Genomic DNA, 16938 nt, shown 5'->3' with positions numbered 1-16938 from the left:
ATTATACAGCAGTTGCCCCTTCACTAGGCCCCCAGGGGATGCCTGAAACCATGCAGAACACTGAATACTATTTATGCTGTTTTTTCTTATACCTGCAAATGAAGTTTAATCGATAAGCTAGGCACAGTACGAAATTAACATTAGCTAATAACAAAACAAGTTGCATGAAAGTGGTTTCTAAAGATGTTGTATCATGCCCACTCTTCTCATGGTGTGGAGATGATCAAATGCCTACGTGAGATGAACGGAGGGGTATGATGTAGACACCGTGACAGAGGTTAGGATACCCACTGACCCGGCAACATGTCCGCAGATCATCTGCTTCCAGACGGCAGTGGCTACTGGTAACAGATGTGCAGAAGGGAGAACCATGGTACTGTTTTCCTTTGCAGAGCCTTTGATTTATGGATAATAAAATGATAGCCAAAAAAATTTTTTTTTAAAAATGATAGCCAAGTGGGTAGCAATCTAATTTTACATAGTGTTTCCATGTTTCATATCATACCTCTCTGATCCTACAGCATCCCTGATTGGGGCACCTGGGTGGCTCAGTTGGTTGAGACACGGACTCTTGGTTTCCGCTCAGGTAGTGATCTCACGGTCGTGAGACTGAACTCCACCTTGGGCTCCCTGCTCAGTAAGGAGTCTGCTGCTGTTCCCCCTTCACTCCTGTTGTGTGCAGGTACTCTCTCGAAAATAAATATTTTTTAAAAAAGATCTTGACAGGGATGCCTGGGTGGCTCAGTGGTTGAGTGTCTGCCTTCTGGCCCAGGGCGTGACCCCGGAGTCCCGGAATCGAGTCTCATATAGGGCTCCCTGTGAGGAGCCTGCTTCTCCCTCTGCCTGTGTCTCTGCCTCTCCCTCTCTGTGTCTCATGAATAAATAAAATCCTTAAAAAAAAGAAAGATCTTGACAGCATAAGCAGTGGGGAGCAGCAGGCAGAGGGAGAAAGAGAAGCAGGATCCCCACTGAACAAGGAACCAGACAGGGGGCTAGATCATGACCTGGGATCACGACCTGAGCCCAAGTCAGACACTTCACCAACTCAACCATCCAGGTGCCCCAGAAAGAGCATTTTGAAAAATGAAGTGATCTAGGAGAGACATCATATGCATTTTATATTGTAGAGTGCTGTTTCACAAAATGTTTGAATATTGTAATGTGTGTACACTCTATGCGTGTCCACACACAGTCATCCTACCAATGTGCAGTTCCACCAGCAGCATCTGGTCTGCTCCACATCTATACCAACACTCAATATGATCTTTAATTTGTGCCAACCTGATGGGACTGAGATGGTTTATCACTTTGATTTTAATTTACATTTCCTTGATTACTACTTGAGGTTAAGAAACTTTTCCTTTGTGTTGGCCTAATTGGATTATTTTTTAAAAGAACCATTTGTTCTCCCAGTTGTACAAACTTGACCTTTGAAGTGAACCCAACTTTGTAACTCAAGAACTGCCTACAGTTAGGGATTACTGCAGACCATATGCCATCTTATGAATACAGCACACGTCATGCTGAGTGCGATTCGAAGAGAGACCGAAAAGCATAGAATAACTTCTTGATGAGGCAACCTTAAGCAAGGCACTTTTAAAAGAACTAAACTCTAAAGTAATATGTAGTAGAGCTTTGAACACAGGGATATATTCCCAGCACCTTCAAGAATCTTCTAATTATTTAACTCTACTGTGGCAAACCAAACTTTCTAGCACGATGTCTGTGTGATAAGTAGAGAAAAATAAAGCTGTATTGAGGAGCAGATGCTGGAAATTCAATTAGGCTCATTCATTGGCCTCATTAGCCCGTCAATTAATGCCTCTGATTCAAACCTGTATCTCAGCAGAATCTGAAACTATTTTACTGGTTTTAATCCTTTGGAGTTGTGTACAAATAGTTGAGACCACACATGTCAAATCTTTGAATGCCAAGTGTCTTCTGTACTTTCTTTTATTATCATCATAGTCTTTGCATCAAGATACATAGCAACGATAGCAGGTTTCTTTTTAAAGCTTAGTATTAAATATTAAATATCTTTCCCCATTTTAATTTTACATTACTCTGCCAAGAAAAAAAAATTAAAAGTCAAGTTACTTGAAGCCTGGACACACTTCCATGATTAGCCGGGCTATGTAAAAGTTGGTGGCTTTGTTCTTCCTGCTGTAAAAGCAGATCCGGGCCCAAGAAAGATGGGACCAGGTTCTAATTGTTTTTGAAAAGTGTGCTACAAAAATGGATGGCCTGTTATAAGCCAGGTTACAAAGTAAGGATGGGGGTAAGGGAGGGATATTTTTCTCCAGAAACAGAATTTCTGAAGAGTCCCAGTCCATCATTTTTTCCCAAAATGGTTGGAGGAGGGGTAAAATCTCAACATGAGCTTTGACGTACTGTCTCTGTGAGGGGACGGTAGTTGCCTTGCCAACGAGGGAGGGGTGCTGAGGAGGAGCAGGGCTAAGCTGGACCATCCCCACCCTCCTCAGCTAGGGAAATGGAAAGTTTATTGCCCAGTGGGTGTGAAAGTGGGCTGAAGTTCGGTTGGTACTGAATTCTCTAAGAGGTTTCTTCTAGAAACAGACAACTCAGACTTCCTCTCACGTCAACAAAGAAGTTATTTTTAAAAGCACTTGGGAAGTTCCTCCTCCACCCCTCAGGTGGGGAGGCTCAGAGAAGGGAATCGTCAGTACAGCCACCCTCGAGGCCGTAACGGAATTCTTGAAGGTTGGAGACCCCGTAGAAGTGGACAAAGGCTGCGGCCACCACCAGGACATGGAAAATCTGATGAGACTGGAACTGGAGGAATAACAAGAGAAGGGCCTTTAGGACAGGGGCCAGGAGAGATCAGAAGTAAGCATCAAGCATTTGCCTCTTCTAGGTTCTCCTTAAAAAATTTTTTTTACATCATAAAAGCAATATACTAGTGGTAGAAAATTTTTTTTTAAATCTTGTCAAGGATACACCAAAATGCTAATATTGGCTATCCCCCTGCCATTTCTCCTTTTGCACATATAGGTACCCTGGAACACTATGTGATCCCCACGTCTCTTACCACCTTGTACTCAGACCTTTAACTTTGGCTGGTCTCTCACCATCACAGGCCCTGCTGGAAGAGTCATTTCTTACCCATATGTCAAATTTTCCAGGAAAGAAGCGCTCAGGAATTCGAGCAGCATAAAGGCCAGCTCCGGTGATGTACATCACAGCCATGAGGAAGAACCAGCCCATCTGGCCCACTGTGGTGGCCTTGACAAAGCCCTCAGCGATAGTAAAGTGCATGGTGGGCACAACACCGCTCAAGCCAAGTCCCAGGAACACTCCTGAACAAAGCAGACATAAGATGGTCAAGGAAGGAAACAGCCACCACGTGGAAGGCACTGTTGTCTCCCTCCAGAATTCAGATGTTTATTATGACAATTAGTTATTTTCCGGTGAACAGGACATATTTAGGAAATTGAACCACAAGATGGATAACAGTCAGCAGACGTTTCTGCAACATCCAGAATAGGAAGAAGGCCGTGTCAGTGCTGATACAGCTATTACCTTTTAAGGAGGACAAGAACCAACATCCAACATTCTTTATTATTTGTTAAGAAATGTGCAGCCTTGGCCAAAAGTCTATGTCAAAACCTCCCCAGGCTGATTTGGATACAGGTCCTAAATGGCAGGGCTGCAGGCAGGTGGCTTCCAAGTCCGAGAGGAGCTAGGCAGGTTTTCCAATAAGATCATAAAAGACTTAAGGAACAGGACTCTGACCTCCTGAGTAGACAGGTACACCCAGAACAGAAGTTGTCAAGGTGACAGGGACACACAAGAAAGGTTAAGAGGAAGGGAAGAATGGGTATTTGTCTCAACATCACTCCACTACACATAACTGGAGAGCAGGGATGACCTTCCGGATTTTTGTAGATGCCCTTGTTAGAGCACAATGGTTGGTGCTTGATGAATATTTAATTCTTTTAACTGAAGGTTTAAAACACAGCACATATTAAGAAGTCCCAAGGGCCTGAAAATGAGTGGCAACTAGTGTGCTGCTGCAAAAATAAAGCATAAAAGGAGAGTCTAGACGAGACAACACAAAGATGTTTATGCTTGTTGCTATTACAATAGTTGTGACCAGTGTTTATGCTCAAGGAAAGAGAACTCCAGGTGTTCTAATTTTAACCTCTTGGTTTGAATGCCTAGAATGTAGGGTCACTAAACTGACAGTGCTCTGTACATTTTTTAACTTTCTCAAACCAAATTTAAGAACAGTCGTTTTGATACTTGCAGCGAACTGACCAGCTTGGTAGTAATATGTCCTGCTAGCACTCCACTGAGATACTATGAAACATGGGGGAGAACTGAACTTTGAAAATTCATGGTGTTTTCTAAATTCTCAACACAAATCAGGATTTGGATGGGGTCCCCAAACTACAAACCTTAGGGCCCAGGGTTCAATCTATTAGGCTCAAGGCCCAAACATGAATATGTCTTCCTACCCACCTGCTCTTGTCTGCCGGTGCTTAGGAGTGGCAAACCGGTCCCACTGTGCCACAATGATGGCAGAAATGCCCAGGACACAGACGATGGAGAGGTAGATGAGCCGTGGCTGTGGGGAGCAGTAGAAGGAGTAATAGAGCCAGGGGACAAAGCTCCCCATAATCAGTAGAGCAATCCCTGAATAATCCAGTCTAAAAAAGAGCCACAAAAATGAAATGAATCAGTGGGAGAAATGAAGAACTCCTATGGCTTGCTGAACTTGTTCCTTCTGTTCACATGCTCCCAGACTTGATCATCTCCACCCAGTCTCCCTTCGTTTCCCATTCAATCTATCCTACATCCTGGACCAAAAACCAACCAGATCAAGCACATCTATTTTGCAGTGGCAAAGTTTCTAAGAATCCCTCCTCACAGGACTTCATCCCTTCCCTGAGCTGTGGGCAGCCATGTCTTCCCCTAGCGGAATCTGCGACCCCGGAGTTCTGTCAAGTCCGGCTGATTCCCAGCTTCCCATGCAGGAAGGGCTCTGAATGTTCTTCAGTTCTGATAACTTGAGTTCCCAAAACAAAACCCTTGAGTTGGGAGTATTCTTTAGAAGTACTGTTCTGATTTAGCTGCCTTTTTAAATGATAAAAATGTATTTCTGTTATTGGTGTTATGGGAAAAGCAAAATAACCTGCCGCCACCACCACCAAAACCAACAACAACAAGAAGCAAATAGACAGAACTCTGCACACAGTTGGGGAATCTGAAAAGCATTAGATTATGGACATCTGGGGCTTCCAGCAGTTCATGGGCAGCAAAGATAAGCTTAACTGCATGGGTAGATAGAATGAAGTTAGCAGAACGAAGCAGGGAGTACTCTACCATGCCCTGCTGTGGCTCAGGCCAACGGGAAAGTCAAACGGTACTGGGTCCTAGGGCTCAAACAGCAGCCCGCTAGCACCCCAGGTCTCACAACAGATAGTACCATTCCGGTAAAATCCATTCTGTTGAGGAGGCTGCAGTGCATTTTTCATGAAGGATTTAAGATAAAAGCTTCACCGCCCTATTAAACCCACAAAATAGAAAGCCCTTCCTCTGGGACATCAGGGAACCTTTTAGGAGTTACAGGAGTTTCCAGTATCCAGTCAGCCATCAATCACAAGATATGAGAGTCATGTGTGGTCTTTCCTGATGTTCTTTCAACTCACTTGGAAAAAGTCCGGGAGACTTTCTCTGAATGACAATAGACGGTGTGAAAGAGCCAGGAGAAGCTGAGGCAGAGCACTGCACCCAAAAAGAACATCCCAAAAACCACCTTCTCCTGTAAAGGGGCCATGAAGTACATATTTGGTCTGAGCATGGTCAAGATTCCCAAAAAGAGAAACAGCACAAAACCTATAGAAGGGAAAAGAAAAGAAAAAAAGTCTAAGGAAAAAAAATACATGCACTTTCACAGTTGATGGTGTTAAATCAGCACTAAAACAATAGGGTTCAGCTGTGGGAACCGTAGTCTAAAATTTTAGGAGAAAGAGGCGCCTGGGTGGCTCAGTAGTTGAGCATCTGCCCCTGGCTCAGGGCGTGGCCTCGGGGTCCCGGGATCGAGTCCCACATCGGGCTCCCTGCAGGGAGCCTGCTTCTCCCTCTGCCTGTGTCTCTGCCTCTCTCTGTGTTTCATGAATAGATAGATAAAATCTTAAAAGAAAAGAAAATGGCATCAGTCATAAAAACCCAGACAAGAAGAGCACTTTTTGAAGGGTTCACATTTTGTTTGGACAGTGGGAATTCATAGAAAGAATAGAAGGAATCGCCTCCATTGAGGACAGTTCTGCCAAGGATCGTAAGAGAACATCTAGTTGCAATTTCTTCTCCTGGTTCTAAGTCTTCCTCCTCTAGCCTCAAAGATCAATGATCAAGGATTAGTCAATCAGTCAGAATAACTTTGCTCTTTTCCTTCCCATGGACAAAGGGCATAATCCCTTGGCATTTAAGGAGACAGAAAAATTTGGTTTCTTCCCAAATCACTCACCAAGCAGATGGGTCCAGATGTTGCCAGTTTCTGTATGGATGCGGAAAATGCTCTTGAAGCAAGCCCGGAAGGAGGGCATAGGTGGTCTATGGCCATGTAGCAAGTAGTCATTGTCCTTCAGCCAGTCAGGGAGTACGTCATATGGGATGACCCTCCAACGTCCCTCCCAGACCTGGAATATTAAATACACTCTAAGAAGGGCCCTAAAGAATGCTAGTTTCCCCAAGGGCAAGGAGTGAAGGAGAGCCAGTCTAGGAAAATGTCAACCAGGCTTTGGGTGACAGGTAATAGGGACTCAACCTGGACTTACAGATATCTGAGACACAGCATGAGCAAGGCCATTGCTACTATGTATCTTGACCAATTTTTGCTAAGGCCTTTCTTTGTTCTTGCATCATGTTAGTTTATCTAGATATGCTTTAGATAAGTGCACCTCAATCTTGGAAAAAATATGTCAGGACTGTCTTTAACCTACTTGAAATTTCACAATTATGTAATATAGAGTGAATGAAAACAAAGAAACAGAAATTATATTTTATGGTTTTGAAAACATACATCTTATCCCTCCTTTGCCCCTCAAATCCAGGAGACTCCAGTTGATCCCTGCTCAATCCTTTCCCCTAGTAGATTCTAAGGCCTTCCTAGGCTGAGGCTATGTCTTTTTAGAGCAGGGGTTCTTAACCCAGGACACACAGACAGTGAATGGATAGAATCCAGAGAGGGATGAAAATGTGAATGGGAAAAAAATTATCTTTTATTTTCACTCACCTCTACCTGACATCTAACACTCTCCTCAATGATAAATGTGACCAACAAAGCACACTAGTGCTAGAACCTGTGATGGTCATGAATAGAAATCAGAGATGTTTTCAATCATTAGTTTTGCAGATATCAAAATATTGTTACTCTTCACTGCTTAGAAATAATAAATTTTAATAAAATACATTATCATTCTGGGCAGCCTAGGTGGCTCAGTGGGTTAGCACCTGCCTTCAGCCCAGAGTGTGATCCTGGAGATCCGGGATCGAGTCCCACGTTGGGCTCCGCGCAGGGAACCTGCTTCTCCCTCTGCCTGTGTCTCTGCCTGTGTCTCTCTCTGTGTGTGTGTGTGTCTCATGAATAAATAAATAAAATCTTAAAAAAAAATACATTATCATTTGTCATTAGTGCATATTTAATGTGTTAAATAAAGGAGCCCACATTAAAATTTTCAAAATTTTAAAAATTAAAAAATTCTGATGACTGCCAAAGGGATCCATAGTAAAGAAAAGCTAAAAACTTATGTTTTAGAAAATATTTTGAACAATGCCCAACACGGTAGGTAGTAAAAATGTAGCTAGTCTTCTCCCTAATTTACTGCATCTTAAGCAAAAACAAACACACGCATCAGAGTAAAAGTTCTTCAATGAGTGTTTGCCAGCGGGAGCACCCAGGACAGAAGCTACTATGCTATACCTTATACACAAACTCCTCCATCTTCTCCATGGCATGGTGGGCTTGCAGGGGAAGCGTCAGTACCCGCACCTCCTCCTCCTCTTCCTGGGGCACTGGGCATGTTTGCTCTTCTTCAGCCTACAGGCATAAAAAATACACAGAAACTAATCCTAAGAGCCATCTCACACACTGCGCTAGTCCAGGTCAGACAGATCCAGAGAAACCCAAACTCAACACTTTCTGCCTGGCCTCTCTCCTACATGTAAGACTTGTGGCTTTTTCTCTAAAAGCATGACGGTGAGTTTCTAACACTGTAGTTCAAGCTTTATTAATACTTTGCAAATGCTGGAGTGAAAGCTCAATTCAGCACACAGGAGGTAGTGGATGGGGGCTGACGTGAAAGGGACACGGGACTGCCAGTCCTAAATATTCTTTAAGTTTGGATAGCCCCTCCTTACCTCTCAGACAGTGGTTCTCAACTGTCCCCAATTTCCCAAATATCTCTCTATTCTAGACCACTAAATTCTCGAAACGGTGGAAAAGGCAGAGTCTCAGAGATTCCCATAACAATTTCAATCTGTTCATGGTTCTCTGTTCGACTCTGGGGATTATATCATGACTGAAACTTTGTATTCCTAGCAGCTCCCAAGAGTATCAGGGATGCCACACTGGTTCTGTAGAAAGCAGCAGCTCTGAGTCCTAGACCCCAGGAGCCTGGACACAAAGTGTGCACATGGGAGCACACTTCCCCATCAAGGAGAGAGACTTTTTTCTCAGTCCCAAGGCTCCTAACCATGGAGATGGAGAGCCAGGCAGTTCAAGTTCTTCTCTTTCTCTCTCCTGTTGATGGTCCCTGGGAAACAAATGGTCCCTCTTAAATTCTGTGGTAGAGATCCCTGCTTGCCTACCCAATGTCCATTCTCTCTTCCTCAGTAACAAAGTCCTTGGTTTTATTCAGGGGTGGCAATGTTACTGTAATGTTACTCAGGCCCAATGAAGAGGCTGTATTGACTAAACTCCACTGCAGCCGAACATAACTATGTTACTAAGTTCTGGCCCAGGGGATGAAGTTCTGACCTTGTGAGGGACTTCCAAAAAGGGTGGGCTCTTCCCCTCTTTATCCTTCCTCTTTTGTGGGGGCTGCTATGGGGGTGTGTGATGGGTAACATTCAGAATGGAGGAGGAGCAAGACAGGGGGCTGACAGTGGTGGAGCCTCTGCATTGGTTACTTCTAGAATTCTTCTACATAAGACACAGACTTATTCAGACTATAGGGATTTGTGTTATATGAAGCCAAACCTAATCCTAACGGATGCTTCCTTCATCCCTTCACAAGTATTTACTAATTACTTACTGGACTTCAGGCCTTGTGTTAAGTCCTGGGGTTATAAAGACTAGTGAACTTGCAAAAGCTTACAGTGGGAAAAGGATACAAATAAATAAGATACATATAATCCAGTATGATAAGGACTGGGATAGTGATATTCCCAGGGTGCGATGGTGGTTCCTCCTTTGGGGAGAGAGGTGAGATTAAAAAATGGACACTGACAGAGGCCTAATGAGAGGTTCAAGGCAATGACTCCTAAGAAGACAACTTACTTTGGTTGGGTTGGCAATTATCCGTTTCCCCTTCTCTTCCAGCAGGGGTCCGAGTTCAGCCAGCTCCACCGTGTCTGTTTCCCTGTTACTGGCAGGAGCCCCATTGCCCTGTGCCACCACAGATCCTTTGTGAGAAGACATCTGGCTGGTACCTCAATACCCTGCAGCTTCAGCTTGGGGAAAGGTTGGGGTCTCTCAGCCCCAGGGGGCAGAGAGCTCCCTGTGATGGTAAACACTAAAAGCGAACAGAAACATGGAGGGTATTGACAACTGACTCCGCTCACAGTTTCATTTTCATGAGTCAACACTGAATAAGACACAGATAGTCAACTCGCACCCTGTCTCCAATCCCAAAGGCCAGGTAATTGCTAAATTAAGGTACTTAATGTTATTGGTAAGACTTCTGGTCAACAGTAGGCTAGTCGTTAGCCTCCGGGAAGTCCAAAGTTATATGTGGATCTTCAACTGTGCCCCTGCCAGTGCCCCTAACATCTGTGTTGTTCAAGGGCCAACTGTACTTCAAGACCACCCAAGCTTGAAATAAATTAAATGCCAACTGAACTCAGTCGGGCATTTTCTACAAATGCTCTGACATGTGTGACTTGCATGCAGGAGGAACTTGGTTGTGAGCTAGATGGGCAGTGGTTAATTCCTCTGCAATGTCTACTAATTCTATTGTAGGATTATAGCCTGGGTTCCACTTGGATAGCAAGCTTTCATCATAATCCCTCCGGAAAGTAAGCAATAACTTACCTCAGAGCAGGAAGTTGAAGACAAGGAGGCAGCCCCAGCCTTGCCTGTTGCCACACACATACCAAACAACCAGCTCAGCAAGAGCTTGTTCCAACCACCATAACTCATAACCTAAGTCCCACTCAAATTAGTTTTTCAGAAACTAGAGACAGGTATACAAATCCTTTAGGAAAATCAGAGAAACATAGAACTCCGTTTTCAAGGAAAAACTTCAAATGCTTGAGGTTTTCCTGAGTTGGACTACAGGCAGTGGTCTTTCAATCAAGAAAAATGATACTGAAAAGAGGAAAGGTGCCCAAAGATGTTCACCATCTTGGACACTACTACTACCCCCCCCAACCAACAACAAAGGAGTTTATTAGTCATAACAACAGTAATGACCAGAATATTAGCATTTTTATCCACTGGTTATCTGAACCCAGTGACCATCAGGCAATGCAGAGAGGGTCAAGCAACGCCTGCACAGGGAGTGGGCTGCATTACCAAAGAGGAAATTTAATCTTAGGGAACCCAAACCTCTTATAATAGGCAGTAATCAGGACTGCTCATGAGAGAGACACTGTCTACCTCCCACCGCTGCTCCCTACACACATACCTTTGATATCTTACACCAGTTCTCTTTTTATGTAAGACTAGTTACGATTCCTTCCTGGGGATTATAATTGGATATATGCAGTCAGATGAGTGCAGTCCTTAAGTTTCAAAAGTCATGCTATGCTACACTCACAAGCACGGCTGAAAGGAATAGGCAAATCTAGTTCAAGAAAGCAAACAGTGACTCACTGCACAGCAGACCTTTATACAGTGTCAACACATCGACAGTTCTTCTTCCTTCAAATGTGCAAGATTCTGGCAAGACAGATGCCAGCCCGCAGCCATAGCCAACAACTGAGCCTAAGGAGAACAGGAAACGGGGGCCCCTGAAACCCTCAGGAAATAGGGAATCCACATAAGAAACACTGGGAAATCTTTTTCAATGCGTTGACCGCAAAACGTATTTCCTTAGGGTGAGGTGCTACTGAATAAAAAGCTTTACTAAGAAATAATCTATATTAGAGCAAAGAAAAAGAAAAGGCTTTGGGCACTTTGGACAATTCTGAAGAGGGACATACACATAGCTTAGAACACCGCTGCGGGGGCAAAACAAAAAACAAAAGAAAACCCCAAACTCAGGTTCTGCCATATGGACCCTTGATTTTGGTCAGAACCCATATTTCAAAATGAATGAATGAAGAGGGCAGCATTCTAGTCAGCAAGCTTCTTGTCACTAGCTAAGGGTTTATGCACTTTTTCTTGTGTTTGTGTGGCTTTCTCCTTTTCCCCAGAGTAAGCCAATAAAGTCACTGAATATTTCACAAATATATTCAGCACTAGCACCCTAAGGCATCCCAAGGTACTGTGCAAAATACACAGTTGAACAAGTAAGTGTCTTTTTTTTTTTTTTTAAGTAAGTGTCTTCAAAGGAGCCTACGATCAGATGGCGTGAGGCCATTTGCGACATGTACAGTTAGTGATGCGATTTCACTGTTCCAGGAGGGCAGTGGAGGGAGAGAACACATACCCTAGAGTGGCCACGTACTAAATTCAGATATTTTGAATGCTGTGTAACTATTTTACTAGAGGCAATGAGAATAACATAGACAAACTTTCAGTTGGGCAGTTGGGGTCAGAGATCAAATGCAGAATCCAGCTCGGTATTCTAATTTCCTCATTTGATCTGCAAAGTTTTTATGCCTTCAAGCCTACCGTTCTCCTAGATGATCTTTGTCTCTTCACCATCATGTCTTTTCCCTTTCAGTCCAAATCCCTCTTAGTTCTTCTGATTCCCCCTAGCTCCTGTACCAGCAGCTCCTACTCCTCCCCTCAGCATCGTCTTCTAGGCCCAGAGTCACTGAACCTAACAGACATCCCAGTTAACTCACAAGCCAGACATCAGCTACAACTCATCATGCATCATGTAAAGTACATACAACGGAGGTCAATGGAGATCATGTCATCATATGAGCAAAGTCCATTGTCCAGTTTGGTCTTCTAAACTGTAGCAACACAGAGACAGGAAAGGGAGAGATACGGATCGGCGGTCTGGCAAGACAGAAGAGCAAATAATACTAGGACCTGGAAAGGTAACTGCGGGCAGGGCAGCCACTCACCAACAACTGGGAGTTATTATAAGCAAGTGTTTTTGTCTCTATTATATAAAAGCAGCATAAATGCCTATGGTGTTAAGACTGATTCTGGGAGCACTCAGAAGAGCCAAATTACTTCAACTTTCTGCCAGCTTTCTATATCCTTAGTATTTTAGAGGAAACACATTTCCCCTCAAACTCACCACACCCAAATTATAACTGGGCCAAACTTCACTGAGTGCATTTTTGATGGGATTTCTTCAATTCAAGCTAATAAAATCTTTACCACTAAGCTTTCCAACTGGATAAACCTATGATATTAAAGAATAAAGCTGTGGAGGCAAGGAGGTGTTTGTGCTCTTATAAATAAGATAATCCTGTGCCACACTTAGGAAAGAACTGATTCTTAATCACCGGCCAGTTGGCCCGAGAGTTTATTTCCCTCGTAGTTTCTGAAGACATCTATTCTGAGAACCAGTTCCCAAGTTTTCCAAGCACACTCCTTCCTTGGAGTCAAAGTCACAAAGCTGCTTCTGGGAATTTTTAATCTAGAGTCTCCGGACCCTTAGAGATTCTGTGGATAGGCATAGGCAGGCTCGACCTATTACTGCCTGACTCGCTCTAAAGAAAAATTAGTTTAGCAGTAAACTAATAGATTAGTTCTCTTCTATATGTGCTCTGTTAGGGGACGTGGTTCCATAGCACTGCTGGGGAAAAAACGAGTCAAGGCAAAGACCTACGTTTGAAGATTACCAAATTGCAGCAACGGGGCGTTAGCTTTCTCACTTGATGCTAGGTGTCATCGGCTTAGCGTCTGAAGTGAAAAATCACAATCTAACTTCCCTTGTAGCTCTTCTCCAGCCATCCCAACAGAAGACTTTTTGATTCCAAACAGAGATAGATAAGCGTTTCAAGTGCCAGGACAAAACAAAACAAAACAAAACTACACAGGCTGATGATGGAGTTTCACACCAGTCCCTGTTTTATATTTGGCTTTCAACTAGATGGCAGCCCAGTTATATGTTATAGCACTTTACACTGCATGCCTTGGAAGCCCCAACCTAGGTACATGCCTGAAAGCCAATCAGTTGGAATTGGTTTGCCTACAGGGCACTTAAGGATCCTTTCAATCCAAGATACAAACTTTATAAACATTAATCACACCCCCAACATTTCTGAGCAGGAAAAGGGAATTAACTGGTGGGTGATATCAGAGAAAAATGGACAATTAAGAACAAAATGTAGGGGACACCTGGATGGCTTGGTGACTGAGCATCTGCTTTCAGCCCAGGGCATGACCCCACGGTCCTGGGATCAAGTCTTGCCCAGGGCTCCCCGCAGGGAGCCTGCTTCTCCCTCTGCCTGTGTCTCTGCCTCTCTCTGGGTCTCTCATGAATAAATAAATAAATCTTAAAAAAAAAAAAAAAAGACAAAATGTAATGACTTTGATGAGTATCAGTACCAGAAAAAAACAACAGCAACACCATAATTAATAAAGCTTCTGGGTTAAAACATGACTTTAGTTCACCAGTGTGATCACAAGTAGATGAGACAGGATAATACAGCAAGAGTGTTAAAGAGTTCAGTGTGGCTTGATATTATAGGAGCCAAAGGAAATTTCCTAGGGAATTAGAAGACAAACTTAACTGGCCTAGAAAGCAGCACAAATTCTGTTCTTTATCCATCTGACAATACCTACTGATTATTTACAGTGTACATGGCATTGTAGCTACAGAGATAAGGCAAAGGAGAATCAGAGGCACGACATGGTTGCTGGCCTCTATTTTATTTTATTGTTTTTAAAAGATTTTATTCATTTATTCATGAGAGACACAAAGAGAGAGAGGGAGAGGCAGAGACACAGGCAGAGGGAGAAGCAGGCTCCATGCAGGGAGCCCGACATGGGACTCGATCCCAGGTCTCCAGGATCACGCTCTGGGCTGAAGGCAGGCGCTAAACCGCTGAGCCACCCGGGCTGCCCGCTGGCCTCTATTTTAAGAGGGGACGATGACTTTTGTTTTTACTAACATCATTACAAGACTAGATGCCACGAAGTGCTGGAGGAATTCAGAAGAAAAGCTCAGTTTTAGTTGGAATGACTAAGAAGGGTTCTGTGGAAGACTTTGGGAGCATCTTGATAGGGAAACTGGGAGCGGTGGCCCTTCCAGAAGCGAATCCAGTGTGCAAGGCAGGCTCCAAAGAACAGTCCCCAGGACAGTGAATAATCCACTTTTCCATAAGGGAATCTTTCACAGATAAAAGGAGGCCAGACTTTAAGAAACTGAAGGTAGCCTAAAAGCCTACTTAGGGTGGTGTCCTTTGTGCATCAGCAATGGTGAGCCTAGTGATTCTTTCCTACTTGCAGAGTGGCCGTTTATTTCTAAGTCCCTTGGGAATCTCGTAATTTCTTGGCCACTGAGAACGGAAGGGCTTCAAATTCTCGTCTCCGAGTAGGTGTAGGGTTTTCTGGAGGCCTTCGGGGTAACACACCCGCGGTCTTAACACCGATCCCCAAGTGCCAAGTACTACGTGGGGGCGTAGATGTCACCCTGGTGATCAATTTGGGGGCTGCGAGGCTACAGAGGCGGCCGCCCAGCAGGTGAGCCCTTGCACGACCTGGCCTGACCTGGCCCAGCAGCCCCTGTGCCCCCCCCCCCCCGTGTTGTCAGCCCACCCGCGGAGCACCCGGGGGAAGCGGGAGGCGAGGGCAGCAGGCGGCACGCAGGCCTCCCTCCCGTCGCGGTGGCGCCCGGACGCGCGTGGGCCCGTGGGCTCGCGACCGCCTCGCCGCTCCCCGGAGCCCGACGGCAGGCTCGGGGGGGGGGGCGCGCCCCTGTTTCATCTTCTTGGAGACCAAAGCCCCGGAGACCACGAGTCTCCCAACGGGACGGGGACGCCGGGCGTGCGGCTGCCGACGGGAGGCAATCCCGCCCTCCCCGCCCCAGTTCCGATTTTGCTCACATTCCAGCTTCGGGATTAGCTTCCAAACGCGGCGGGTGGCCCACTAATCCCCGCGCCTCCGAGGGCGGGAGGCGGTCGCGGCCGGATCCGCCGGAGCCTCGGGGTCGGGAGCCTCGGCGCGGCCCTGGGACCGGCTGTGCCCCGGCTCCGGGCTCCACCCCCGCGGCGGGGACGGGCGGGCGGCGACGCCAGGACCCGCAGCCCCGGAGCCGCGCCGAGCCCGCCCGGAGGCGGCGGGAGGGGCCGGAAGTGCTACCGCCCGGTCCCCGAGCAGCCCCGGGGCGCGGCCGGCTCCCAGGGCCCCGCGGGGGCTCGAGACCCTCGGGGCGTCCGGACCCCCCCACCCCCGCGGCCGCCCGGGAACTTACAGCCGGCGGGCGGGCTCTGTGGGGCCGCGGTCCCCGGCGCTACATCCCGCGGCGCTGGAGGCGGCCTGCGGCCGAGCGGCCCCGGATCTTCAGCGCCCTCCCCGCGCCGGAAGGGGCGCGCGACCGCACGGCGTCACCTCCGCGGCCGCGTCACGCCTCTCGGGCGCTCCCCGCCGCCCCGCGTCGCTCCCGCAGCCCCAATCACAAGCCGCCGCAGGCCCCGCCCCGCAGGCCCCGCCCCCCGCGTTGCGTCGCGTCGCGTCACGGCAGGCCCCGCCCCCGACCCGTCCCTTCCCAGGCCTCGTCCCACGCCACAGGCCCCGTCCCACCCCGCCGCAGGCCCCGCCCCCACGACAGGCCCCGCCCCCACGACAGGCCCGGTCCCCGCGTCGCGTCGCGTCGCGTCGCGTCGCGTCGCGTCACGGCAGGCCCGGTCCCTTCCCAGGCCCCGCCCCGCCGCAGGCCCCGCCCCCAATTCAGGCCCCGCCCCGCGCCGGGGCGGCCGCCAACGCCGCCCCTCAGGCCCGCCACGGCCACACCCCAAGCCCCCGAGGGAGCGCGTGACCGGGAAGGAATTTCGGGGAACGAGGCGGAGCCCAGCGCAGGCCCGCCGAGCCCCGGCCAGGCCGCCTCTCCCCCGAACGGGGAGGCCGCCTGCGCTTCGCCTGTGACCCACGCCGGTGGCGCGGGGGCTGCGACGCGTGATGCCGCCAGCGGGGCCGCGGGGCCGCCGAGACGTCGCGCCCAGGCCCAGGCCCAGGCCGCCTCCCGCTGCTCGTCCCCGCCCCGGCGCCACCTCGCAGCCCGGAGACCTGAGGGAAGCGGGTGTCCCGGGGCCCGCGGGCACGAGCCGGTGACCTGCTGGGAGCCCGCCTGGAGGCCTCGGGGCAGTGATCTCCGGAAGACGGGAATAAACCGGTGGCGTCTCAGGGCCGGCTTAAAAGACATTCCTTAAAAAAAGAATCGTTCTATTTCACTGGACCTTGGCCGGGATTAAATGAGATAATTTCTGCAGGCTCTTCGCGTGATGCCCGGCGAGCGGATGATGCTTCGTCAAGTTGGCCGTTACGAGTCGCCACTGCGTCAAGCCCTCGGGAACGTCCACCGTCCACAGGATTTTCAAGTCCCTTTAACGCGACATCGCGAAGGCCTTTATCAGCTGGCTCTTACCCACTCTCAGGACTCCTCGCGCTTTACTTTCCTTCTG

At 47.5% G+C, this 16938-nt stretch overlaps 2 protein-coding genes across 4 annotated transcripts; one reads left to right on the top strand and one right to left on the bottom strand.

The window, feature by feature from the left end:
• Positions 1 to 1922: 1922 nt before the first annotated feature.
• ADIPOR1 (adiponectin receptor 1) lies at positions 1923 to 15891 on the bottom strand. Of its 3 annotated transcripts, XM_049111977.1 has the most exons (9): positions 15732 to 15869; positions 12247 to 12312; positions 9524 to 9758; positions 7946 to 8062; positions 6491 to 6662; positions 5673 to 5859; positions 4483 to 4670; positions 3124 to 3317; positions 1923 to 2793 (listed from the first exon to the last, which is right to left on the bottom strand). In XM_049111977.1, the coding sequence occupies exons 3-9, from the start codon at positions 9662 to 9664 to the stop codon at positions 2665 to 2667; spliced, it is 1128 nt and encodes a 375-aa protein (XP_048967934.1). In that variant the 5' UTR covers positions 9665 to 9758; positions 12247 to 12312; positions 15732 to 15869; the 3' UTR covers positions 1923 to 2664. The 3 variants fall into 3 exon arrangements, with proteins under 3 accessions (XP_048967934.1, XP_025314272.1, XP_025314273.1); XM_025458487.3 differs by lacking the exon at positions 12247 to 12312 and having other exon boundaries at positions 15732 to 15891; XM_025458488.3 differs by lacking the exons at positions 12247 to 12312; positions 15732 to 15869 and adding an exon at positions 15364 to 15484.
• On the top strand, positions 11776 to 16686 carry LOC125755379 (basic proline-rich protein-like). Its single transcript, XM_049111951.1, has 4 exons — positions 11776 to 11782; positions 15072 to 15209; positions 15371 to 15962; positions 16212 to 16686. Exons 1-4 carry the CDS (start codon positions 11776 to 11778, stop codon positions 16684 to 16686), a joined length of 1212 nt encoding a protein of 403 aa, XP_048967908.1.
• The last annotated feature ends 252 nt before the right edge of the window (positions 16687 to 16938 follow it).

The sequence above is a fragment of the Canis lupus genome, chromosome 7 (genome assembly GCF_003254725.2).
Source record: "Canis lupus dingo isolate Sandy chromosome 7, ASM325472v2, whole genome shotgun sequence".
In the NCBI taxonomy this organism is placed as follows: domain Eukaryota; kingdom Metazoa; phylum Chordata; class Mammalia; order Carnivora; family Canidae; genus Canis; species Canis lupus.
Note: the sequence above shows the minus strand (reverse complement) of the source record. Positions and strands in the feature narration are given on the sequence as shown.

Bases quoted from the DNA above. Each gene is read 5' to 3' on its own strand.
- ADIPOR1 (XM_025458487.3), bottom strand. From the start codon at position 9,664: ATGTCTTCTCACAAAGGATCTGTGGTGGCACAGGGCAATGGGGCTCCT. The intron at 4,671-5,672 runs GTGAGTTGAAAG...GCTCTTTTTTAG, and splicing joins GTCTCCCGGACTTTTTCCAA to ACTGGATTATTCAGGGATTG. The intron at 2,794-3,123 runs GTAAGAAATGAC...TTATTCCTCCAG, and splicing joins CTGGAAAATTTGACATATGG to TTCCAGTCTCATCAGATTTT.
- LOC125755379 (XM_049111951.1), top strand. The intron at 15,210-15,370 runs GCAGGCTCGGGG...CTCACATTCCAG, and splicing joins CCGCTCCCCGGAGCCCGACG to CTTCGGGATTAGCTTCCAAA. The intron at 15,963-16,211 runs GCCCCGCCCCCC...CCCCCAATTCAG, and splicing joins CCGCAGGCCCCGCCCCGCAG to GCCCCGCCCCGCGCCGGGGC.